Genomic DNA, 27,989 nt, shown 5'->3' with positions numbered 1-27,989 from the left:
CAGGGACCACATTTTGAGAAATAATGGTCAGCAAAACTGCCCCCTACATAAGGACATGCTGGAAAATAAACCAAAAATGGAGGCCTATACCCAGTGCATATAAACTGTGCTTCCAGCAGATGAGGAGCAAGAGTTATATAATTTGTGGCATTATGTCTACTTCTAAGCCTATCTATAGGAGAAGGCAATGGCACCCCACTCCAGTACTCTTGCCTGGAAAATCCCATGGATGGATGAGCCTGGTAGGCTGCAGTCTGTGGGGTCGCGAAGAGTTGGACACAACTGAGCGACTTCACTTTCACTTTTCACTTTCATGCATTGGAGAAGGAAATGGCAACCCACTCCAGTGTTCTTGCCTGGAGAATCCCAGGGACGGGGGAGCCTGGTGGGCTACCGTCTATGGGGTCGCACAGAGTCGGACACGACCGAAGCGACTTAGCAGCAGCAGCAAGCCTATCTATGAATGGCAATGTAATCTTGCCAACTGGGGAAATTAGATAGACTCATTTAAGGTCAACAAAAGAAGCAGTGTTTTTGTAATAAGATGTCTAAGTTTGTTTCCACCTTAATGGTGACTTTGGATAACTGGAATAAAGAAAATAAATGTTCATATTTTTAAAAGTTGTGCAAAGATAAGCTTCGAGAGTCCTTTTCTTTATATGTTGTAAAAATAGAATACAAAACAACAGAACTAATTTTATGGAAGGGAAAAGAATTGTACTTGGTTTTGTTCATTTTAGAGTTAATGGACCCATGGTTTTGAATTACCTTTTCAGTCTTTTCTGGTGCTTGCTTATAAAACTAACAGATTTCTATTGGTAAGTTATAACGTTGTTGTTGCTTAGTCACTAAATTGTGTCCAACTTTCCTGCAACCCCATGGACTGTAGCCCACCATGCTTCTCTATCCATAGGGTTTCCCAGGCAAGAATACTGAAATGGGTTGCCATTTCCTTCTCCATGGGATCTTCCCAATTCAGGGATTGAACTTGTGTCTCCTGCATTGGTAGGCAAGTTCTTTAAAAGACACTTGCTCCTTGGAAGAAAAGCTATGAGCTACCTAGACAGTGTATTAAAAAGCAGAGACATCACTTTGCTGACAAAGGTCCATATAGTCAAAGCTAGGGTTTTTCCAGTAGTCATGTATGGATGTGAGGGTTGGACCATAAAGAAGGCTGAGCAGCAAAGGATTGATGCTTTCAAACTGTGGTGTTGGAGAAGACTCTTTAGAGTCCCTTGGACTGCAAGGAGATCATACCAGTCAATCCTAAAGGAAATCGACCCTGAATGTTTATTGGAAGGACTGATGCTGAAGCTGAAGCTCCAATACATTGGCCACCTGATGTGAAGAGCTGACTCATTGGAAAAGACACTGATGGTGGAAAAGATTGAGGGCATGAGGAGAAGGGGGCAACAGAGAATGAAATGGTTGGATGACATCATCCACTCAATGGACATGAGTTTGAGCAAACTCCAGAAGATAGTGAAAGACAGGGAAGTCTGGCATGCTGCAGTCCATGGGGTTGCAAAGAGTCGGACATGACTTAGCAACTGAACAGCACCACCACCAGGGAAGCCCCTGTAACATGTATAGCGCATGTACAATCATATTCATGAAAATCTAGAAACGTGATGTCTACTTCCAGTGGGATTTGTGCTTTCTCCAACCCTTCAGAAGAGGGACTGGTTTCTTTCAAGATTAGAAAGAATCTCCCACTACCTGGAATCTGGCAGTAGTATCCTGTGCTTTAAAAATGTAGCATTGCTTTGTGATTATGTGATTGACTTGCTTTCCGTGGTAACCTGGTATTAACTTTGGACTTCTGATGGTCTGTTTGCCTAATACTACAGAATTTTCATTTTTTGCCCTGTCAGCTTGGTACCCTGCTTTGTTTTTCTTGGACTGTCCATATTTTAAAATTGTAATCTTATTTCAACCTTGCTGATGCTGATTGTTCTTGGCTTCCTTTGCTATGCTGAGTCCATCCTTTTTTCCCAGTAAGGAGGGGTTCTTGATGGCCTTTCCCTGGAGATTTTTAGATCCGATGGGTCTTTTCTGTTGCTCTAATGTTGGTGTAGAACCCGCCTTTACTATTTCCTACTCAATTACATTGCGATGAATTTTAATATACTGAGTTACCATATTGTGGGTGCATCTGTAAAGTTATATTGGTTACTCTTTTTATTGCCTTGTAAGGAATTGCAGATTACGGCTGTTAGGACATTGGTAAGGAAGTGTGTATTTTAGTTTTGGGTGTGTGGTATAAGTGGAAAATCAGAAATGCTTTTCGATGAATTAGGTCTATATTTTATAAGCCTTCTTGCTACTGGAATGAACTTTATGATCAGCTAATGAATTTGAGATCCTCTAAGACTTAAGTTGCTAGCTCTCAGTTTAATAATTCTGCTGAATTCAAACTCTCATCTGCAATTGATGTCATGTGATGCTACAATATTTTTGCTTACTAGCCAGCAAGATATCATAACAGACATTTGAAGCTAGGCTGATCTATGGATTTATCTTTTTATCTGATTAAGAATTACTGGAAGATTATCAGTGAAGTGGTCTTGCCTAGTGACATATTGTTGCCTAAGAAACAGAAAGCTTTTGCACTTGGCTTTTATGCCTAAGTTGATTTGTTATGTATGTTTGCTATGATTAGTACTAAATTCTTTCTGTTGAATTCAGTAATGTTTGTTATTTCTTTTGTATTTTGGCATTGAAAATTAAACTCAAACTCTTAATGATTAGTGTAATTTGCTTTACACTAATCACATTTTAAGGACAAAACAGGCCTATTTTCTAATGAAATAAAAGATTTAAAATTGAAAAGAAATCAAATTCTTTCATTTTGCTTTAAATTGATTATTAGTATTAAACATGACATCTATTTATAAATCAGTTTTGTTAGTTCATGCATTCTTGGCTGTATCAGTATTAAAACTTCTGTTTCATAGGTCTCATCCTGATGTTTCACAGGTCTCAGCTCAAATACAATGCAAGATTTCTTTTTTGACACTTCTTTAGCTTCCATTTTTATTTCCCACCACCCCTATTTAGTGTAAGGATTGTGGAGCATAGCATCTAAATTGTGATGAATTGTCTTGTACAACAGACTGGCTGCTGCTTTTTAAAGTTTTAATTAGAGTGTAGTTGATTTACAGTGTTCTGTTAGTTTCACATGTACAGCAGAGTGAATCAGTTATGTATATATCCACTCATTTTTAGATTCTTTTCCCATATAGGCCATTACAGAGTGCTGAGTAGAGTTGCTGTGCAATATAGTAGGTCCTTACTGGTTATCTGTAAAATAGACAAAATACATAATATGGTACCATCTGTAAAATAGAGACTATCTTTAAGTGGGGAGTTATAAACTGACTTATCCTACATTTGCCATTTTGTTTTATGATCTTGATTTTTTATTTCAAAAATTTGATGTAAATATAAAGTGTTGTCTTTTTTCCCCTTGCAGAGGTTTTTATAGGCAAAATTTTGTTTCAAATTCTACTTAAAGCTGTACATGTTCTTTATGAACCTATAAAAGTTGTTTCACTAATATACATACTCATCTGCTAAGACAGAACTCAAGCTCTTTACACAGTTCACCTCATATATTTCTAGGAGTTCCTAGTCAGAGAGAGAGGCCTTGCTTTGTCAAGTGTAAGAACGCTCTTCTTCCCTCTTTTGTTGCTCAGACTTCCTCCCATGTTTATCATGGTGCTTGCCAGGCATGACTGGCTTAGACAGCAGTGGCTTTGCTTCTGAGAACCAGTGGGGTTGCCCGGCCCTATTGTGGCTCTAGCTGGGTATAGAGCTGACCCTGTTATCTGCTTCTCACAGGCACTGCATCAATCTCATTCACTGTGACACAGCCATTAGCATTAGTCTCCTGGAGGTGTGTCTGTGACACAATAGTCTCCTGTCAAATAGAACATATAAAATGTTTGCGTTTTAACAGTACTGCTGAAAATTAAATTCATGCTAGTTGTATGAGCCCAGCTGTGTATCCTAACACACTGGGATGATTATTAGCTCTAGTACTACTCTACTGGGGCTTCCCTCGTGGCTCAGTTCAGTTCAGTCACTCAGTTATGTCCAACTCTTTATGACCCCATGGACTGCAGCACGCCAGGCTTCCCTGTCCATCACCAACTCCCAGAGCCTGTTCAAACTCATGTCCATCGAGACGGTGATGCTATCCAACCATATCATCCTCTGTTGTCCCCTTCTCCTCCCGACTTCAATCTCCCAGCATCAGGGTCTTTTCCAATGAGTCAGTTCTTTGCATCAGATGGTCAAAGTATTGGAGTTTCACCTTCAGCATGGGTCCTTCAGATGAATATTCAGCACTGATTTCCTTTAGGATTGAATGGTTAGATCTCCTTATAGTCCAAGGGGCTCTCAAGAGTCTTCTCCAACGCCATAGTTCAAAAAGTGTTGGTTCTTCGGCACTCAGCTTTCTTTATAGTCCAACTCTCAGATCCATACATGACTACTGGAAAAACTATAGCTTTGATTAGACAGACCTTTGTTGGCAAAGTAATGTCTCTGCTTTCTAATATGCTGTCTAGGTTGGTCATAGCTTTTCTTCCAAGGAGCTTTTAATCTTTCTTTTAATTTCATGGCTGCAGTCACCATCTGCAGTGATTTTGGAGTCCAAGAAAATGTCACTATTTGCATTGTTTCCCCATCTGTTTGCCATGAAGTGATGGGACCGTATGCCATGATCTTAGTTTTCTGAATGTTGTTTTAAAACAACTTTTTCACTCTCTTCTTTCACTTTCAGCAAGAGGCTCTTTAGTTCTTCTTCGCTTTCTGCAATAAGGGTGGTGTCTTCTGCATAACTGAGGTTATGGATATCTCTTCTGGCAGTCTTGATTCCAGCTTGTGCTTCATCCAGTCCAGCATTTCACATGATGTACTCTGCATATAAGTTAAATAAGCAGGGTGACAATATACAGCCTTGACACACTCCTTTCCCAATTTGGAACCAGTCTGCTGTTCCATGTCCAGTTTAACAGAATGTTTGCATTTTAACAGTACTGCTGAAAATTAAATTCATGCTAATTGTATAAGCCCAGATGTGTATCCTAACACACTGAGATGATTATTGGCTCTAGTACTACTCTACTGGGGCTTTCCTGGTGGCTCAGTGGTAAAGAATCCACCTGCCAATGCAGGAGATATGGGTTTGATCCCTGGATTGGGAAGATGCCCCGGAATAGGAAATGGCAACCTACTCCAGTATTCTTGCCTGGGAAATCCCATGGACAGAGGAGCCTGGTGGGCTACAGTTCATGGGGTCGCAAAGAGTCAGACACAACTTAGTGACTATACAACTACTACTACCCTGCTGCTGCTAGATGCTCAGTCATGTCTGATCGAGCCACCAGGGAAGTCTCTACTGCTGCTTACATTACCTAATAATGCTGTTGTTTGCCACTGGCTGTTCTAAGAATTTTACATATACAGACACATTTAATCATTGTGACAACCCTGTGAGGTAGGTATTACCCCCTTTTACAGATGAGGAAAGAAACCGAGACTGTAGAGAGGTTAGATTGATATAGGCAAAGGAGATGGCTCTTCAGACTGAAGTGTTCACCAGCCCTTACATCTGTGGCCTGGAGAGCAAATTGACACACTTGGTCCCTGGCCAAATATCTCATGTGTCGTCATTGTTGATAACCTTCCTCTCTGTGTGCCACACGTCTACTCCTCTTTGGCAGCTGTACAGATAGAGAGAACAACTCATTTCAACTGTAGGTTATTATGAGCAATATAATCCTAATGAAACTCATAAGGGGTGCCTTTCAGTCTAAGAGCCCATTTTTGCAGGGGTGATAGCAGATAACAGAGCCAAATGAAGGCAGGTCTGTTAACAGTGATTTATTTACCCTGACCAGGTACAGATTGGAGGGAGAAACAACAGATTCTCAAAAATGTATACTGTATTTCAATTTATGTATTTATTTAAAACTGGGGGAAAAAAACCCACGTTTATTTCCATTTTGAATTCAAGCCATGTTTTCATTGTAACTGTTGGGAGAAGCTTGTCTCAGTCCCGAAGACTGTCATCATGTTGCTGCTTTCATGCCCCTAAAAGTCTTAAAACATTATATTAGCACCTCATTATACTTGCCTTGGTGACCTAGGGTACCTAGTGTGTGCTCAGTTTGAGCTCAGTTGTGTCCAAATCTTTTTGTGACAGCATGGACTGTAGCCCACCAGACTCCTCTGTCCATGGGATTTCCCAGGCAAGAATACTGGAGTGGGCTGACATTCCCTACTCAAGGAGATCTTCCCAACCCAGAGATCAAACCTGCATCTCCTGCATTAGCAGGAGATTTCTTTACTACTGAGCTACCTGGGAAGCCCCTGGGGTACTTTATGTGACACTTATGCATCCATCCTGGATCATATAATCCTGATGCCCTTATTTTCTTCCAAATGATGCAAACCATGTTGTGTTATATGATTTAAATTGAATGAAAATCTTTACTGTCCTTTTTATTTTATTGATACCAATTGGTGTTAAAGTGCCTGTTTTATTCAGTTTCCTTGTAATTTTGTTTCCCTTATTTGGTTCCAATCTGTTTTTTTTTTAAATAGTTAAGTCTACTATTTCTAAAAATACTGTTTGGACTTCAGTGTACCTGAATATTTATCGTTAGTTACTTTTCTTACACTCTCCAACCATGATCATTTATGAACTTTATAGAAAGAAGTGGTAGTTGCTCAGTCGTGTCTGCTCTTTGCGACCCCCATGGACTGTAGCCCACCAGGCTTCTCTGTCCATGGAATTCTTCAAGCAAGAATACTGGAGTGAGTTGCCATTCCCTTCTCCAGGTTCCCAACCCAGGGATAGAACCCAGGTCTCTTACAAGCAGGCAGATTCTTTACTGTCTGAGCTACTGGGGAAGCCCTAGTAGACAGAAGGGGAATCTTCAAATTTCAGTTTTTGATTATGTGCCTATACTTATGATTTTTTTCTAAGATATTTGCTGACTGTAAATTTTTTTATTAGAAAGCACACATCAGAGTACCACAGCTTTCAAAATGTACTGTTTCTTCTTTTTCACCCTGCTATAGCCTTTTTTCCTCAGGCTACAGTGTATCACCTCATATAAAAAGGGGGCTTGATGAGGACACTGTTAGTACAACTGACAGAAACCCAACTTGAATTTCCTATTTGTCTCACTTAAGGATAGTGCTGGAAGTAGATTAGGGGTTGAGTTTGGCTTAGGGAGACTTGCTCAGTATCTTTGTTCTCTCTGGCTTTTGACTCACTTTAATGCTTGCAGATTAGCTTTTAATAGCACTTTGGGAGAGAGGTTGGGTTGCCAGCAATGAGAGGCTCATATACTTAGAAACATAGTGGAAAGAGTTGTTTTTCCCTGACTCAAGCTGAAAAATTCCAGGGCAGAAGTCTGATTGGGTCAGGGAAGGTACTCTGAATTGCACCAATTCTAGGCCCATTCCTGGGTGAATTAGTTTGGCCCAGCCTGCTGAGTGCTATGATTGACCTTATTTAGGTCTGGCCTCCACTTCTTGAGCACTGGCTGAAGCTTGTGGTTATAGGGTCATGTAAGAAGATGGCAATTCCCTTTCCAGTCAAATGGTTTAGTTTTCCTAAGAGAGGGTGGGAAGCTCCTAAACCCAGGAGAAGCAAGCCTTTTTAGAAAGATGAAGTAATAGATGTATTGTTGATGACTGGATAGAGGGTGGCTGCTTATTAAAAAGGCTTTAGAACAGTTCAGATGAAAGATATCAGGATATGAACTGAGGAGGAGTGGAGATGGAGAGGTGGGTGATTTGACATTCAAAACATTTAGGTAGCATTCATGGAGTTATAAGCAAATTATTAAAAAACAAATTAACTGTGCAAACACCAGCCAAATAAAATAAGCCATCTGCTTTGTTTGACCCTTTTGAACATGTTTGCTGTGGAGCATGCAGTTTTACCTTTTTTTTTGTTTGTTACTTTATTTACATAGTTATTGTCATTTGTTTAGTCAGCTGAACATTTTCTGTCTAGAACAAAGTAAAGGACATAAGGTTGTTGATAGTTTGTCGTTTCAAGCTGTTAAACACAGAACAGTTTTCTTAAATGCCTCTTTATCATGCCTCTGCGCATAACCAACTGAATATTAAAAAAAGCAGTACCCTTGACTCATGTCTGACTGTTCTTGGCACAGTGTCAGGGCTGTTTGGGCTATAATTTTTATTGGTTTATCTGTGAATAGAATTATTCTGTTCAATGTGTAAATATGACCTACAGGGCATAGTTTAATGTGATTTATAGATTTATACTAGATTGTATATTTCTCTTTGTATTGGTGAATGCATAGGACTAAATATGACTTTCATATTGACATCAGGATTCTTATGTAATCATGTAAAATTTTTCTTTATTATTATAAATAAGATCTTTTCAGGTATCCTCGAGACCAAATCTCATAAGTACTAAGCATTTATTTGCGTTTTAAAATGTGTTGACATTTGGACCAATGGTGCAGAAGCAATGGTGTGTAAAACTGCTGGCACCTCAGCAAAGATCAGGATAGTGGTAGCAGACTATACCAGTGGTCAATATATTTTTAACCATCTTGTGTTTGCAGAAAAATTTGAAAAGCTGCTTTCACTTAAGAATACCCTTGATGAAACAGTTAAAATTATTAACTTAAGTTTTGACCCTCAAGTCAAAATATTTATAATATTCTGTGTGAAGAAATGGGAAGTATGCATAAAGCAGTTTTGATCCATATTGAAATGTAATGTTATCTTTAGGAGAAATACATATACAGCTGTTGTACCATTTTTACTTGAAAGAATGACAATCTGTGGTTATTCAGATAAGGCTATTTGGCATTTTCTTTAAAATAAGCCTGTCATTTAAAAGAAGTGACAACTGGAAATAATTGTTGCTCAAGATAAAAATCCAAAAGAAGATAAAATTACAAGTGAAAATTAGAGTTAAGAGTTTGGAAAACTGTATGCACCATCTTGAACAGCTTCCCAATACTTAGACTATTCTGATGAAATATGTATTTGACAAATGGGATGTTTTTGATGTTGTGTAGTAGAGTCAACATTTGGAATATCTGCATAATCGAATTTTCCAAACAATGTGTATGATGTTACAAAATCATGCAAGGATAGCAGATTAATACAGAGTATAAGATAGACCAGTGGATTTTAATGTAACAAGGTTAAAAAAACGTTCATTGGTAGAAGTTTGAAATTATATGTTGCAGTGAGCTTTTAAGAAACTACTACTTGTCAAAGAAAGAAGAATATATAAAATTTTATTAGACTATTAAAATACTACATTTTCCACCCAAATCTACATATTTTGAGCAAACAACACAGAGCAGCAGACTGAAAGTTGAAGCAGATGTGAGAAGGCAGCTGCTTTTCATTAAATTAGAAATTAGAGATTTTTTAAAACATGAAACTATCTCTCCTCCCTAATTTTTTATTGTTTTGGAAAAGTCGTTTTTCTCATAAAAATTGTATTTATGTTAAAATGTAAAGAATTTTTGTTATATTTAAATTAATATTTTAAAATTTACTGTTTTAATTTATAACACAGCAAATATTTATCAATATAACCTAGTACATAAAAGTGTTTTAGAATTTTTAATAATTTCTAAGAAGAGGTCCATGAAACCAAAAAGTTTGGGGAACTTTTGGCCTATAGGATGACATTCAAACCTCTATATAAGTCCAAGAGTCCTTCTACCAGTGTCTTCTGCCACCTCTGCTATGCTCTCTCCTGTCTCATTTCCCCTTTCCCAAAAGAACCTTGCTATTTTACTTCTCCGTACATTTGCTCTATGCTCTTTTTGTCATGAATATCCACTTTCTTTCAGCTGTCTGTCTAAAGTTCTGTGTTTGAATACCTCTTAGGACATTTATCTGTATAATACCCCTTTCATAAATTCTACTTTATTTAAAATTAATATAACCACTCCAGCTTTCTTATACTTATTGTTTGCACGGTATATCTTTTTCCATCCATTTACTTTCAGCCTACCTGTGTCTTCATATTTAAACTTGCTTTCTTATAGATATCATAATTGGATCTTGATTTACTAATGCATCTAAAATCTTGACCTTTACTAATCTCATTTATGAGGGCTCCAACCTCATGACTTAAGCACCTCCCAAAGGCACAACCTCCTCCTACCATCACATTGTTGTTTAGTCGCTAAGTCGAGTCTGATTCTTTGTGACCCTGTGGACTGTGGGCTGCCAGATTCCTGTCCAAATCCCCTGTCCAAGGGATTTCCCAGGCAAGAGTGCGTTGCCATTTCTTCTCCAGGGGATCTTCCTAACCCAGGGATTGAACCTGCAGCCACCAGGGAAGGCCCCTATCATCACATTGGGCATTAATATTTCAACATATGAGCTTAGATAGTACACAAAAACTTAAATCATAGCAAGGGAAAAAGGAGGCAAACCTTTAACCTGTTATGATTGTAGGTAAGTGAAAAATGAAGATTAATTCTGAGTAAGAAGAGCTTGTGGTAGGTAGCTGAGACTGAAGACGTAAAGACTGTTCAAAATATTTCAGGGTTTCAAAAGACACTGGGGAAAGAGTTAGAAGGTGGTCTGATGGTGAGAGTGAGAGGAAAAAACGGACCAAGGTAGAAAGGAATAAATATGTGGAAAGAGATATGAAAGAAGATTTCATGTTGGAGGAGGGTGATTCTGTTCAGAGCTGGAATTGAAGCTTTCAGCCAACCTCTTTCTCTCCTTTTCAAAAGGCTACTTATATCATGAGAAGAGAATAATCATCTAGATGTTTTCCCAGGCAATTTTGTTTATATTTTTTTTTTACATTTACCTTGAATTCATTAGAGTTAATGTTTGTATGTGGCATGAAGTCACTATGAACTTTTTTTTCTTGAATTGTTAAACCAAAAATTAAAAAAAATTTTTTTTCCCTTGTCTAATTTTAATTACTCCTTTCCAGTTTTCTGGTGTTTTCTAACTGTGCTCTGAAGAGTCTTAGAGTTTCCCAGACTCGCATCAGGCGGAGAGCTGTGATTGTTTCTTTCCTCTGGCTATTTCTTTTATTAACTTTGTTATTCAGTGAGCAGTATTTGTCAGCTACCTGCTACATCCATGCTAGACCAGTGATGCTCGTGTCACTAGAGATACCATGACTCTTAGAATGAACATGGCACTTGCCTCAATGTCACATTGTCTAGTGAGTTTCACATATCAGGCTTCCATACATTCCTTTTTTCCTATTAAAACTGGCAGAAAGACTGATAGGGAGACCCGGTAGTTTTGTGATGTTAAGCAAATTTTATTTATCTTTTCCAAATCTTCATATAGTCTCATTCTGTAGTCGGATGGTAATCCCCGTTTTAGCGTATTGCTGTAAGGATTAAATGGAATAACTTCCTGTGAAAGGGCCGAGTTCCCAACAATTAATTTACTTTCTTCTTTTCTTACTTATCTATATTTTTCCTATTGATAATAGTCTTGAAATTTTGGTTGTCACTCCTGTGTCCAATGTCATCTGACTATTTGATACAGATTACTAATAGGTTGGGGCTTCCCAGGTGACTCAGTGGTAAAAGATCTGCCTGTCAATGTAGGAGACACTGGAGACACAGGTTCAATTCTTGGGTTGGGAAGATCCCTAGAAAAGGGAATGGCAACCCACTCCAGTATCGTTGCCTGAAATATCCATGGACAGAGGAGCCTGGTGAGCTACAGTCCATGTTTTCTCAAAAAGGGGCAGATATGACTGAGCATGTACATGCAAAACTTCTCTTTCCTAACCTTCTGTTGATACGACTTTCTTTAATATCATCATACCATCTTGCTTAAGCTAGCAGATTTATCTTAATTTCCAGGGTGCTTAATTTCCTTTCATTCTTAAAGATCCCTATATTCCAAGAATTTTCCTTTCCTTTTGATATTATAATACTACTGTGATATTTTTCTTCTTGATTCTCTTGCAAATGTCCTTTTACATGTCTTTATTCATTTGAAGAATTCATTCTTCAGTCTCCACACTTCAGGTATTTTCTCGAAACTCATTCGTCTCATCTCTCTCCCTCTCTCTTTTTTTTTTTTTTGCTTTTCCCCTTATTTTTATCAAACAAATACTGATCTGTTCTCATCACTTCAACTCTAACCTCTCTGCCTCATTATATATCTATCTATTGGAAGACCCCACATTACCAATTTAATAAAGGGAGTTTATTCATTCATTCCTTGATGATTTTTTCTGCCATTGGATATACTGTCTTCTCAGTGTTCTGCTCTAAAATTCTGTTTCTGTGTCCAAATTAATTCAGTATCTTTGTTCTTAATTCAGTTTCATAGCTTTGTTTTCATCTTAAAAGTGCTATCATTCTTCTGGTCACTTAGACTCAAATCCTTTATTCCTTCATCTTCATGCTCTATGTTCACTTTAGTCTTATTACTTTTTTTTTTTGAAATATCTTATATTCATTACTTCTTTATTTCTTTACTTCTACCATGCAAGTCTAATCAGCAGAATAGATGATGTCAACAGCCTTTGCTATTCTTTCTGTCCCTTATTCTTTTCTTCAGACCAGCTCACCCATTATTATTACATTAATAATCTTCCTATATCCTCCTGTTCACGTTTTTAGTGATTCATTTCTTTTGGCTGTGTTTCTTTTGAAGGAAGATTTTTCTCACTGGATTCTCAGTGTTGATATAAATTATTTTAATTATAATGTAACTTAAGTATGTCCACATATACAAATAAATGTATACTTTTGCACATACAGCTGTATAACTAAAACAGTTTACAGATTCATTACAAACAAAACTATAAAATCGATAAAATTTAGGTTAACGTTAATGTGACAAAAGATGTTTGTGGAAAATCAGTAAGTTCAACATGAATATGGCGCTGAGTATTCTGCATTTGGCAGGGACCTAGTGTACTCTTGAAACTTCTGAGAAAGCTTTCTTTCTACAGCATGCTATTGTATCATTTGGCCTTCAGTTGGTACTAATGTATCTTTTTAGAAATAGATCTGTCCTTGTCTTTTTTGTTTGCTTGTTTTTTCATGCCTCAGCCAGCTGTGGTTAAAATAGCCTATTTGGCAGCAGTAAGATAATAAATAAAAATACACATTCAGGCACTGATACTACTTATTTGTTACTGATACTAGTCATTTGGAATCATTAGGTAAGCATCAAGATGATCCAGAATAGGGAGTGTGTCTGTGTGTGTAATGTGTGAAAGAGAGAGAAAAAGAAGAATTTAAGTTCACTTGAAAAAAAGAAACTTAGGTTTTTATAGGAGACTAATGGAGAAGGCAATGGCACCCCACTCCAGTACTCTTGCCTGGAAAATCCCATGGGTGGAGGAGCCTGGTAGGCTGCAGTCCATGGGGTCGCGAAGAGTCGGACACGACTGAGTGACTTCACTTTCACTTTTCCCTTTCATGCATTGGAGAAGGCAATGGCAACCCACTCCAGTGTTCTTGCCTGGAGAATCCCAGGGACGGGGGAGCCTGGTGGGCTGCCGTCTATGGGGTCACACAGAGTCGGACAGGACTGAAGCGACTTAGCAGGAGCAGCAGGAATGTAATCTGAAAAATCAGTTCTAGACCTTCAGAGTCTAAAACCACCATTATAAAAATTGCTGTTTGTGGCATAAAGACCAAATTCTTCATGTTGACATCCAAGGCCTTTATAAAAATTTGGGTTAAATCTCTTTTCCTTTTTAGCTTTTTTCTTTTTTGACCTCTTACTATTGTATATGGACTTCCTGGGTGGCACCAGTGACCTGGGAATCCACCTGCCAATGCAGTAGACCTGGGTTCAATCCCTGGGTCCAGAAGATCCCCTGGAGAAGGAAATGGCAACCCATTCCAGTATTCTTGCCTGGGAAATCCCATGTACAGAGGAGCCTGGCAGGCTACAGTCCATGGGATCGCAAAGAGTCTGAAGGCACACAACTGAAGTGTCTGAGCACACCCACAGGCACTATTGTGTACACAAGTTCACATTTTCCCCAGCTTTATGCCTTGTCTCTTTTTATACCTTTGTCCCTATATAATCCCATCTGTCTATAACCTTAAAGAGCTAGTTCCTGCCCTCATTTCCCATTGAAGCTTCTGTTCTCCTCTTCAGTTTTAATTTGACGTTTCTCTGCCTTTGAGTTCTTTTGGACTCCTTCCATATCTGGTACTTTAATACCACATTTTTTTATAATATGAGTTTAACTCTTTGATTTTCATAGTTTTTATATCACTAGACTTCAGGTTCTTAAAAGTTTTTTGCATAATCTTCAAGATTGGTTTTGAGGAGAACAGACTTGTGGACACAGTTGGGGAAGGCGAAGGTGGGATGAAATGAGAGAGTAGCATTGCAACATATACCTTACCAGGTGTAAAACAGATAGCTGGTGGGAAGTTTCTGCATAACACAGCTCAACAAGGTGCTGTAGTTAGAGGGATAGGCTGGGGGCAGGACTGGGAGAGAGGTTCAAGAGGGAGGTGATATATGAATACTTATGCCTGGTTCACGTTGTTGTATGGCAGAAACCAACACAACATTGTAAAGCAGTTATCCTCCAATTAAAAATAAATTTAAAAAATAGTTTTCAAAACTGAAAAAAGTGATTGTCAATATTCCTGAAGCACTTTACTAAACATTTGGGATTGCAAAATCAAATGGGGTTACTGAATCAAATAGGGTCACAGTATTAGAGGCCTAGTTTTCCTGGGCCGGAGAAGGCAATGGCACCCCACTCCAGTACTCTTGCCTGGAAAATCCCATGGATGGAGGAGCCTGGTAGGCTGCAGTCCATGGGATCACTAAGAGTCTGACAGGACTGAGCGACTTCACTTTCTCTTCTCACTTTCACGCATTGGAGAAGGAAATGGCAACCCACTCCAGTGTTCTTGCCTGGAGAATCCCAGGGACAGGGGAGCCTGGTGGGGTGCTGTCTCTGGGGTCGCACAGAGTCGGACACGACTGATGCGACTTAGCAGCAGCAGCAGCATCAGTTTTCCTGGGCAGGTTTATGTGACTCACTCTTACATAGTGTAAGCAAGTGTTAGTTGCTCGATCTTGTCCAAGTCTTTGTGACCCTATGGATTGCAGCCCATTAGGCTTCTCTGTCCATGGGATTCTCCAGGTGAGAATACTGGAGTATTCCCCCTTCTACAGGGGATCTTCCCAACCAAGGGATCAAACCTGGGTCTCCTACATTGCAGGTAGATTCTTTACTGTCTGAGCCAACAGGGAAGCCCAAGTGTTTAAGCAAAATACTGTGATATAGAAAATTTGCATTTCTATAAAGCTAAAATGCCTTAGAAAATTTTGTATTTTTGCACTCATTTGTTCTGTATTTTCAGGACTTCTGGGAAAGATCCTGATGACTATCCGAGATGCAGGTTTTGAAATCTCAGCTATGCAGATGGTAGGTAGTTTGCAAGAGTCATTAACTTACTGATGAACTGTGTGTTTTGTTTTTTTTTTTTTTTTTTTTACACAGTATGCTTTAATATGTTTTACATTGAATTTTCTCTGTGCACTTGTGAACTCAACACATTAAAAGCAAAAAGATATGTTGAACACGATAACTTTAGTAAAAAATATTTTTGAAATGATTTTACCAGTATAATCTCTCACAGAGAGCTAACTGTCCAATGGTACATCTAATTTAAGCTTATAAAACAGATTTATATAATTCCTGGAACTTTAGTTGCAAAGTAAATGCAGACTGAAACAATGCATTTAATTCCTCCAAACAAGAAATAGTTTTAAGCTAAGTACTTATAATGAAATTTTGTTGTCTGGATTTGTGACTAAGAAGAGAATCAAATTGGCTTTTTCCCTGACCAGGACCTCTGCTGGTTTCTGGACTTTCTCTCAGGATCTTCTTTAGAGTTAGCACATTTCAGCCCCTCTCTTGGCAGTCACACCACTAAGCCTCCGGAGTCCACAATCATTCAAAATCACCCTGCTGACACATTTCCAGGAAACCCTTCACTGAAGAAACAATATTAACTTCTCTAGAGCTCTTCTGTATCTTTGTGGTACACTTATCATTGCACTTGACAAATAAATTGGTACAATTATTATAGGAATCCAATTAATAATTTACATTTTACAGTTTTTGAAAAACAGCAAGTTTGTGTTGTTATGGTAGTGAATTACCAGTTCCGGAAAGAATTTTCATACCAGTTTATTTTCTCTTTCTCTGGAAAGGAACTCCTTTTGATTTCTATGAAGTCTGCATCAGCCCAGATCAGAGGTCAGGGCACTGTCTGGGGTTCTGCCTATTTTGTATCCCAGATTGGTGGGAATGCTCATAAAATGAGAAAAGATTAGATGTATCAGCTAGTTTGCAAAGTTATCAGGCACAGCTTGGAGACAAATGAGAAATTTAATATTTGAAGAATCTTGCCCAGGACTGTAATGAAATTGATAGCAACAGCGTTCTCAAAGTATTAGCTTGGTGATGTAGTCAGCCACAGGAGTATGGGATCTAAGCCTGCTTAAGTGGTAATCACTGTGAATATTTTAGAATTAAACATTAATCTAACTCTAGGCTTACAACCTAGCATAGTGATTGCCCATAGTAAGTGCTCAGTGGAAAAAAAAGAATAATTTGTTTTAAAAAAGATTAATTGAATTTATGGGGGAGGGATGGTAGTTTAATGGCAATCAGAATCATTGTGACTTTTGAAATCAGTTAACTCTATTTCTGAATCATGGATCTTCTACTTTCTAGGTTATAAATTTGGCCAGATTTTAACCATTCTTATCTTCAATTTTCTCAACTAGGCAATGATAATATTATTTGCCGCTATGGCTTATTTTGTGCATTAAATAAATTAAAGCTACACAATACTTTGAAGAATTTCCAGTTCAAATTACCAAATATTTAACAAATTATACCTTGTTATTTGGGCTTTCCTGGCTGCTCAGATGGTAAAGAAACCACCTGCAATGCAGGAGGACAGGGTTTGATGCCTGGGTCAGAAAGATCCCCTGGAGAAGAGAATGGCAACCCACTCCAGTATTCTTGCCTGGAGAATTCCATGGACAGAGGAGCCTGGCGGGCTATAGTTCATGGGGTTGAAAGGAGTCAGACAAGACTGAGCAACTACTACTTTCACTTTTCACCCTGTTATTATTTTATAATATTAGTAATAGAAGAAGTTGTATGAATATTGAATAAGATATTGAAATCAAACAAAGTTCCCTCCCTGTAATAGCTGTGTTGCCTATGCAGAGTAAGTACATCATGCGAAATGCCAGGCTGGATTAAGCACAATTTGGAATCAAAATTGCCAGGAGAAATATCAGTAACCTCAAGATACGCAGATGACACCACCCTTATGGCAGAAAGCAAAGAAGAACTAAAGAGCCTCTTGATGAAAGTGAAAGAGGACAGTGAAAAAGTTGGCTTAAAGCTCAACATTCAAAAAACTAAGATCATGGCATCCGGTCCCATCACTTCATGGCAAACAGACGGGGAAACAGTGGAAACTTTACTTTGGGAGGCTCCAAAATCATTACAGATGGTGACTAAAGCCATGAAATTAAAAGACGTTTGCTCCTTGGAAGAAAAGCTGTGACCAACCTAGATAGCATATTAAAAAGCAGAGGCATTACTTTGCCATCAAAGGTCCATAGCAGTCAAAGCTATGGTTTTTCCAGTAGTCATGTTTGGATGTGAGAGTTGGACTATAAAGAAAGCTGAGCGCTGAAGAATCGATGCTTTTGAACTGTGGTCCTGGAGAAGACTCTTGAGAGTCCCTTGGACTGCAAGGAGATCCAACCAGTCAATCCTGAAGGAAATCAGTCCTGAATATTCATTGGAAGGACTGATGCTAAAGCTGAAGCTCCAATACTTTGGCCACCTGATGTGAAGAAGTGACTCATTTGAAAAGACCCTGATGCTGGGAAAGATTGAAGGCAGGAGGAAAAGGGGACAATAGAGGATGAGATGGTTGGATGGCATCACCGATGCGATGCACATGAGTTTGAGCAAGCTCTTGGAGTTGGTGATGGACAGGGAAGCCTGCTATGCTGCAGTCCATGGGGTCACAAAGAGTTGGACACAACTGAGTGACTACACCGAACTGAACTATGAAAATAAATAGTTTGAACTGTTGTCTGGGTAGGGAGAAGCTCCGTGATCTTCAATCCTGGCGACAATAAAAGGACAAAGTAGGGAGGAAAACAAAAGTCTGTGTCTAGTTTTTAAAAATTTAAAGTTTTGGTTCTTAAAACTCTAGAACTTAATGAAATTTTATTTCTGAGTTTGAATCCAGCCTGGATAAGAATGAGTCTTTGTAGCTTTACCTTACTAGCATACTCTGACAATTCTTTCTGAAGAATAGTAGGATTTTCAGATGAATGGTATCAGTGCTTTATTATGAGCCAGACTGACTAGGGCTTTTTCTGAATGCCTGGGAGGATAAGAGTATTATTTCCAGGCCCCTCTACAAAATTTGAAGAAATTTTCTTTGGTAATGTTGCTTTCTTTTGCCATTGATCTATTGATAAACAAAATTACATTGTGCCTATGTCTTTTTTGTATGAAGAATGAGGTTTTTTTTTTCAATAAGATAGATTGCAATAGTTGAGAGCCCAATCAGTGGGATCAGACAGTTTGAGATGGAATGCCAGTTAGTGAGGTTATATTACCCCACTGAGTCTTCACCTCATTTGTAAATTGGAGCTGTTAACATTACTTATATTGTAGGGCGATTGTTATAATTAAATAAGATGGTACATGAACAGCACCTGGAACAATGCTTGATATATTAAGTACTCGATAAATGTTACAAATAAATTCTTATTTTTGATAAACAATAATTTATTATTGATGGACTGAACTTTAACACTTCTTCAAAGACTAATTTCTTCAGGGTTTAAATTTTAAAGAAAATATGTCTAAGAGAACATAAATATTGAGTGCTAAGTGTGATTCATTCTTTTTTTTGGGTGACTTATGTTTTTCTTTTTTTAAAAATACAGTTTAACATGGATCGGATTAATGTTGAAGAGTTTTATGAAGTTTATAAAGGAGTAGTGTCTGAGTATAATGTAAGTACTGAAGTAAATGTAAAGTATTGGTATTGAAAACTTGTGTATCTCAGATTTTGTAGATCTCAGTATAATTTATAATCGTGAAAGTATTCCTTGAAGTATTCACAGTTCTGCCAGTTGACAACTGATCATACCAATGACTGGAGTATTTTATCCCTGAGAGCCAGTGGTTCAGTTTTTAAAATATGATACTGTTTCATTTATGGAACAAAAATATACAGAAATCCAAAAATCACTTTGCTGAGATATTGGCACATTTTTTTAAAATTTTTTATTATTATTATTTTTTTACTTTACAGTATTGTATTGGTTTTGCCATACATCAACATGCATCCGCCACGGGTGTACACGTGTTCCCCATCCTCAACCCCCCTCCCACTTCCCTCCCCATACCATCCCTCTGGGTCATCCCAGTGCACCAGCCCCAAGCTTCCTGTATCCTGCATCGAACCTGGACTGGCGATTCGTTTCTTATATGGACTCTGTGGGAGAGGGAGGGGGGGCATGATTTGGGAGAATGGCATTAAAACATGTATAATATGATAGTGACACATTTTGATAGGCTTCCCTTGTGGCCCAAACGGTAAAGAATCTGCCTGCAATGTGGGAGACCTGAGTTCAATCCCTGGGTTGGGGCTATCCCCTGGAGGAGGGCATGGCAACCTACTCTAGTATTCTTGCCTGGAGAATCCCCATGGACAGAGGAGCCTGTAGCCCAAGTGGGCTACAGCCTATGGGGTCACAAAGAGTCCAAAACAACTGAGCGACTAAGCACAGCACATGGAGATAATATTCTCAAGATAGAAGACTGTTGAAATTGCTTTAAAAAGTTGAGAGCAAATAGTTCTTGATGTAGTTGCACAGCAGTTATTTCATAGCATAGTCTATTTAATGATACAAATGCAGATAGAATCATCTGAAAATACAGTGGAGAGTGAATAATGTTAAGACTTAAGGGGAACTGTTTAGAGAGCAGTGAAATTCATTCTTGAAAACAAGACTGTATTCACATAAACCAAGTGTTGTTCCTTAAAATAACACATGACAGATATTTAATCAAAGCTAGTTTCCTTCCCCTTTTATCAGATTAGATACATTTGTGCTGGTGGCCTGCCTCATCACACTTATTGCTTTATAGGGCATTTTGCTCTTTTTTTTTTTTTCTTTTTGTATAAAGTTCACCCTGACAGTGAGACTAGATTCCCCTCTCCTCATCTCTCTACACCCTTTCCTTTTTACCTAGTTTTTTAAAAATTTATTTCTAATTTTTTAAAAATTTATTTATTTATATTTGGCTGTGCTAGGACTTCATTGGTGCACGTTTTTTTTTCTCAAGTTGCCAAGAGTCGGGGCTATTCTCTGGTTGCAGTACGCAGGCTTCTCGTAGTGGTGGCTTCTCTTGTTGGGAAGCACGGGCTCTAGGGTATAGGGGCTTTAATAGCTGCAGGTAGTTGTGGGCATAGGCTTAGTTGTTCTGCAGTGTGTGGGCTCTTCCTGCATCAGGGATTGAACCCGTATCTTCTGCATTGACAAGTGGATTCTTTAGCACTGAGCCAACAGGGAAGTCCTCAACCTACTTTAGGAAAGGAAAAAGGCACTGGTCCAAGAGCTGGCCTGAGCCTTTCTCCTGTTTAGCCGTACATAGTAAAGACTGATGATGAAATCTTATATTTTGCATTTAGCATACTGGTAGTGTTCTACCCTTCTTTAGAGGAACCAAAGTGCTTTTCCTATTGTTACAGCTTTTCAAACTTTAATCTGATATTATCAGCTTTTTCATTTTAAAGTTAAGCCTTTTCTTTTTTTTTTTTTTCTCTTCTTAAATTTTATTTTATTTTTTAACTTTACAATATTGTATTGGTTTTGCCATATATCAAAATGAATCCACCACAGGCATACATGTGTTCCCCATTCTGAACCCTCCTCCCTCCTCCCTCCCCATACCATCCCTCTGGGTCATCCCAGTGCACCAGCCCCAAGCATCCAGTATCATGCATCGAACCTGGACTGGCAACTCGTTTCATATATGATATTATACATGTTTCAATGCCATTCTCCCAAATCATCCCACCCTCTCCCTCTCCCACAGAGTCCAAAAGACTGTTCCGTACATCAGTGTCTCTTTTGCTGTCTCGTATACAGGGTTATTGTTACCATCTTTCTAAATTCCATATGTATGCGTTAGTATACTGTATTGTTTTTCTTTCTGGCTTTTCTTTTTTTGAATGGAAGAAATTTTAAAGTGTGCTCTTAACATCATTTATTCAACCAGTGACAACTGTTTTCCATGTTAAAAATCTTTCTTTTTTACATTTCCCTTCTTTTATGTGTTACATTAACTTTTAAATATATAGTTAAAAGCAACTACCTTTGTTAATGCACATTATATTATAGTTTTACTGTTTATAAGATAGAGAGATTCATGGATACTTATCTCACAGTACCTTTGATCTTGAGTTATATTCTCCTACAACAGCAGATAGAATTGAATTGGTGAACATTGATGTTTTATATACATCTGAAGTAGGTCACATTTCTTGTTGGTAAACAACTTAAGAAAAAAAAACTTCTCTTTTAAAATTTACTTGTTGTTGAGGTAACATTGGTTTATAACATTATATATCAGTTTCATGTGTACCGCATTATATGCTGTGTTTTATAAATGCCATACATGCAGTTTTTATATAGTATATATTTACTCTTGGAATTTTTTGAACTCAGGATTCTGGAGATTAAGATAAATGTATCAGTGGGTGAATGTGTCATTTTTCCTGAGAAATCAGGAATTTGAATGCCAGTAGCAATATTATACTTTAATGCCAAAACAGCTCAGAATGATTGGTGTTGATGTACTTTCTTCTGTTTAATCTTCTCAGTAAGATATCATCTATAATTATTAATTAAATCTTGTAATATTAATAAAAGAACCTACTTAGGAGAAAGAATAGAGGGACTTTTTGGAAGGGAAAAGTCACTTTATTCCAGACTAATTATTAGTCTTGTGAGTAATTTTTAGTAATGGTTATAATTTTTATTCAGCTTAAAATGGCTTATTCGGCTTAAAACATATATTTCAAATGGTTGGTTTATAACAGTCTGTTAATGGGAGAATGCACTGGCTTATATAATATGAGCCAGAATATATCAATATCCAGGTATCTTTGAGATGTTGCTATATTTATATGATACAAAATTTTACTGAAGCTAGGAAAAAAATTTTTCCTTGAAAAATTTTCCCCAAAGGGAAGTAAGAGTGTTTTTATCCCAGTAATAGCTTATTGAAATAAATAATATTCTTATGAGTGATTTATAGTCTGATTCTTTAAAAGTTCTTGTCTCATTCATTCTGACTATTTCATTCTCACTCTATTTCATTCAGAGGAAGTTGTGTGATGGTCTGTATTCACATACTAGAAATGCATATGTTTGTGATATCTTTCCTTGGGTAATTCGTGATCATGAGAATCAGATAGCAAACCCTGGATCTCACTTGCTATTGTGATTGTTTTATTTCTCTTGGGTGTCTTATTTCTCATGACAGTTAATATTTAGGACTCAAATTTTAAGTTCAAGGAAAAGGTAAAATGCTGCATACTGGATGCCTCTTAATTTTGAAAAAGTGAAAGTGTTAGTCGCTCAGTTGTGTCCGACTCTGTGACCCCATGGGCTCTAGCCCCTCAGGCTCCTCTGGCCATGAAATTCTTCAGGCAGCAATACTGATGTGGGTTGCCATTCCCTTCTGCAGGTGAATCTTCCCAACCCAGGGATTATACCCAGCTTTCCTGTGTTGCAGGCAGATTCTTTACTGTTTGAGCCACCAGGGAAGCCCCTTAATTTTAGGAGCTTTATATACTGCTATAAAGTAGGCCCTGTAAAAATAATCTTAAGAGGCAACATAATCTAAAGGAACTAAAAAACAGGTGATCTGATTCTTATTGACTTTGTTAGTATAATGCTTTGACCTCTTTGTCTTCAGATTCTTACTTATAAAAGAAGATACATAAGGTCATATTAGTGGTTCCATCCATTTTATTATTTTAAACTTAAAGTTTTCTTAATGTCAGGATGTGAAATGATCCTCTCAAATGTAGACTGTGCCAGCAGTCCTTAAACTTTTTGGCTCTATGGATCAGTTTCGTGGAAGACAGTTTTTCCACGGATCCTGCGGAAAAGGGATGGAGGGATGGTTTGGGGATGAATCAGTGCATTACACTTATTGTGCAGTTTATTTCTATTATGATTACATCAGCTCCACCTTAGATCAGCAGGATTAGATCCTAGAGTTGAGAACCCCTGGATACATACTGGGAAATAATACAGTCACTGACACTGTTGTACTAAATATATGTGTGTGTGTGTGTATATATATATGTATGTATATATATATTTCTACTCTAGTTCTAGGTTTTCTCATATCACTTGCTTCAAATTGTAGAATTTTCCTAGCTCCGAAATTTCATTGCAGCGGCTTATAGCTTCCTTACCTCAGGTTCCTTCCTTTTTTGACTGTCGAGTTAGATGCTAGGTTCAGATACCAAACCCACCAGTTGTGTGACCATAGAAATTACTTACCTTTTTTAAGCCCTAGTTTACCCGTATATAAAATTGAAACGTTATTATTACTTTATAAAATTTTTGTGGTTATTAAATGAAATAAATCATGTAAAGCAATCTCACATATTACTGAGATTGTTGCTTTAGTAAATATCAGCTGTTTTTATTATTACTACTTTTATTATTATTATTATAGCTGACATTCTTTATAGTAGATTCCATGTTGATCATTTACACTTAAATTTGCTGCTTCAGCATTTGCAATCATGAAAAGTTAATAATTACTATCTTATAGTGTTATCAGGATCCAATTATTTGCCACACATATATTACCGCTTGTGGGCCAGACAATGTGTTGGATACCAGGGAACCAGAAATGCACGCTGCCTGCATTCTTGGAGCTTATGTCCTGGTGAGGATGGATATTAAATCAGATACTCCATTTCAACTACTTAAGGACTGTAATCAAAGGGCTATTAAGGGAGGAAACAAGTACTTTTTTGTTTGATGCTTTTTACTTAAGTAAAAACCTAGGTTTGAGAATTCTGTTAATTCTCTTAATTAATTCTGTTCATCTATTAACAGAATTCTCAAGTTCAATTTTTAAGGATCACTTTATGTTTTTGATGCAGTTCTTTTTTCAACATTTTCTTTGTGTTTTGTATAGTCCTCTGTTTATCATTTTAATAGTATTTAACACTGAAAGAGAGAGAGACTCTCACACACATAAAAGAAAGGTGGACAAAATTGGCACTTCTCTTTTTGGATAATGTACTCATCCCTTCTGCCCCAACTGAGGATTTAGGCTCTTGACATTTATGTGTAGCCAGTACTTCATATCATGAGACAGAAGACCCTCCTCAACATAATTATCCATAAAAATCAATTTCATATGACTTTTGTGAATTAGTGAAGTAACTTCAGGGGCATAATTTAGGGGTTCTAATGAGTAGGGATCTGTTTACCATATCAATTTTGAAGTCATCTCCTTCCTTTTTTAACTTCTGGCATTTTTAGTAGACATGATGATTGAGTTCTGATTAATATTTAAATACTGGTCTGTAATAAATTGCCTTTATTTTACTTGGGCATTGGGTATTATAAACCTTCTAAAGTCATTAACATGGTTTACATGGCCTACCATGATCTGACCTTACCCTTTTTCTTTTCTTTTCTAATGTGGACTGTTTTTAAAGTCTTTACTGAATTTGTTACAACGTTGCTTCTGTTTTCTGTTTTGGTTTTCTGGCCACAAGGCATGTGGAATCTTAGCTCCCCTACGACTAGGATTGAACTCACACTCCCTGCTTTGGAAGGCAGTCTTCACCACTGGACAAGCAGGGAAGTCCCCTGGGCCTCATCTCTTAACTGCTTTGCTGTGGCCTCACGCAGCTCCTGACATCATCCGGGTCTCCCGCATTGAAGGCAGACACTTTAACCTCTGAGCCACCAGGGAAGCCCTCATAGCTCTTTACTCATCTTCATATACCCCAGCTGTACTTCTTCCTCCCGGTCTTTATATTCATTTTCAGTTCTGTCTGAAATGTTCCATTCACTGAATCTTTCAGTGAGAGGCACTTTTTTTTGACGATGTTTTTCCTTAAACCACTTCACATATGCAGTTAAGAACCGTAAACAGTATATGTCTATCTCCTCCCTCTTATTCTGCATGCTGTTGTACATTTTACATTTATATGTTAAAAGCTTTATGGTACATTGTTAATATTTTTGCTTTAAATAATCAATTAAATTTTCTTTTTTAATTCCTGTGAATGTTTTATATTTACCCACATATTTACCATTGTTTTGTGTGGCTCCATATTTTTGTCTGGCATTTTTATTCTGTCTGAAGAATTCCTTTAACATTTTCTATGGTATAGGGCTGGTGGTGGTGAATTCTCTCAGATTTTGTTTGTGTGAAAAAGTCTTTCTCTTTTGATTGAAAGATTATTGACTTAGAATATTAGTTTCAGGTGTACAACACAGTGATTCAATATTTTTATAGATTATATTCCATTTGCAGTTATTACAAAATAATGGCAATATTTCCCTGACAGTTTATCCTTGCTGCTTATTTTATACATGATAGTTTGTATCTCTTAACCCCATACCCCTGTCTTGCCCCTACTTCCTTTCTTCTCTTTACTGGTCACCATTCGTTTGTTCTCTGTATCTGTGAGTCCATTTCTGTTTTGTAATATACTTTTTTTTTTTAAAGATTTCACATATAAGTGGTAACATACAGAATATTTGTCTTTCTCTGACTTCACTAAGAATAATACACTCTAGGTTTATCCACATTGTTGCCAATGGTAGAATTTTGTTCTTTTTTTTTATTACTGAGTAGTATTCCATTGTATGTATATATCACATCTTCATTATTCATTCACCTGTTGTTGGATACTTAGATTGCTTCCATATATTGGCTCTTGAAAATAATGCCGCCATTGGAATGCATATATCTTTTTGAATTAGTGTTTTTATTTTCTTCAGATATATATCCAGCAGTGGAGTTGCTGGATCATATGGTAGTTCTGTTTTTACTTTTTCTGAGGAACCTCCATACTGTTTTCCATGGGGGCTGCACCAATTATATTCTCACCAACAATGTACTAGGGTTCCCGTTTCTGCACATTCTTGCCAGCATTTGTTATTTGTAGACATTTTGATGGTAGCTGTTTTAGCAGGTGTGATATCTCATTGTGCTTTTATTTGCATTTCTCTGATTAGTGATATAAAGGATAAACTATCAGGAGAATATTGCCATTATTTTATAATAACTGTAAATGGAATGTAATCTATAAAAATATTGAATCACTGTGTTGTACACCTGAAACTAATATTGTAAGTTAGTGATCTTTCAATCAAAAAAGAAAGACTTAATCAGACAAAATCTGAGAGATTTTGGCCATCTGTATGTCTGTTGGCCATCTGTATGTCTTCTTTGGAAAAATGTCTATTCAGCCCTCCACATTTTTTAATGGAGTTTTTTGGTTTTGACATTGAGTTCTATGAGCTCTTTATTTTTTATATTAACTCCTTATCAGTCATAGCATTTACAGTTTTTTTCTCCCATTCAGTATGTTGTCTTTTCATTTTGTTGATGGTTTCCTTTGCTGTATAAAACTTTTTATGTTTAATAGTTCCCATTTATTTATTTTTGCTTTTATTTCTTTTGCCTAAGAGACTGATCCAAAAAAAAAAAAATGCTGCGATTTGTGTTGAAGAGTATTCTGTCTGTTTTTTCTTGTAGAAGTAAATTTTTTTTTTTTTTTTTTTGGATTCAGGTCTTCCATTTAGATCTTTAATCTATCTGGAGTATATTTTTTGTACAGCATAAGAAAATGTTCTAATTTCACTCTTACATGTAGCTGTTCAGTTTTCCCAGCATCACTTCTTAAAGGGACTGTCTTTTCCCATTGTATGTTCTTGCCTTCTTTGTTGTAGAGTGGTCATAAGTGTGTGGGTTTATTTTGGGCCTTCTGTTCTGTTCGCTTCATCTATGTGTCTGTCTTTGTACCAGTACCGTGTTGTTTTGACTACTGTAGCTTTCCTGTGTAGTCTAAAGTCAGGGAGCATGATAGCTCCAGCATTATTTCCCCCCCAAGATTGCTGTGGCAATTCAGGGTCCTTTGTAGTTCCATATAAATTTTAGGATTATTTGTTTGACTTCTGTGAAAAATGTCATGGATATTTTGATAGAGATTGCATTAAATCTGTAGATTGCTTTGGATTGTATAGCCATTTAACAATATAACTTTATCCAATCCAAGAACACAGGATATCTTTGCATCGTCTTCAGTTTCCTTCATCAGTATTCTATAATTTACGTAGTATAGGTCTTTTACTTCCAAGACAAGGATGCCAACTCTCCCTGCTTCTATTTAACATAGTATTAGACGTCTTTGCCATAGTAATCAGAGAAGTCAAAGAAATAAGAGGCATTCAAATTGTGAGGAAGAAGTTAAACTGTCACTATTTGCAAATGATATGGTATTATATGGAGAAGGCAATGGCACCCCACTCCAGTACTCTTGCCTGGAAAATCCCATGGGCGGAGGAGCCTGGCAGGCTGCAGTCCATGGGGTCGCTAAGAGTTGGACATGACTGAGCAACTTCACTTTCACTTTTCACTTTCATGCATTGGAGAAGGAAATGGCAACCCACTCCAGTGTTCTTGCCTGGAGAATCCCAGGGATGGGGGAGCCTGTTGGGCTGCCATCTATGGGGTCGCACAGAGTCGGACACGACTGAAGTGACTTAGCAATAATGGTATTATATGCTACTCTGGAAGCTCAGAGTTAAAGAATCCACCTGCCAATGCAGTAGATGCAGGTATGATCCCTGGG

General features: G+C 37.5%; 1 protein-coding gene across 4 annotated transcripts in view; it reads left to right on the top strand.

Annotated features, from left to right (window-relative positions):
• NME7 (NME/NM23 family member 7) overlaps nt 1-27,989 on the top strand; it is a 252,245-nt gene that overhangs the window by 86,752 nt on the left and 137,504 nt on the right. For all 4 annotated transcript variants that reach the window (XM_055582184.1, XM_055582183.1, XM_055582186.1 and 1 more), the window contains 2 exons: nt 15,375-15,439; nt 19,015-19,083. In XM_055582184.1, coding sequence (XP_055438159.1) covers nt 15,375-15,439; nt 19,015-19,083 — 134 coding nt within the window. The remainder of the gene's footprint in view (nt 1-15,374; nt 15,440-19,014; nt 19,084-27,989) is intronic.

The sequence above is a fragment of the Bubalus kerabau genome, chromosome 5, assembly GCF_029407905.1.
Source record: "Bubalus kerabau isolate K-KA32 ecotype Philippines breed swamp buffalo chromosome 5, PCC_UOA_SB_1v2, whole genome shotgun sequence".
Classification (NCBI taxonomy): domain Eukaryota; kingdom Metazoa; phylum Chordata; class Mammalia; order Artiodactyla; family Bovidae; genus Bubalus; species Bubalus kerabau.
The sequence above is the reverse complement of the archived record's forward strand: the minus strand, read 5'-3'. Positions and strand labels throughout refer to the sequence as shown.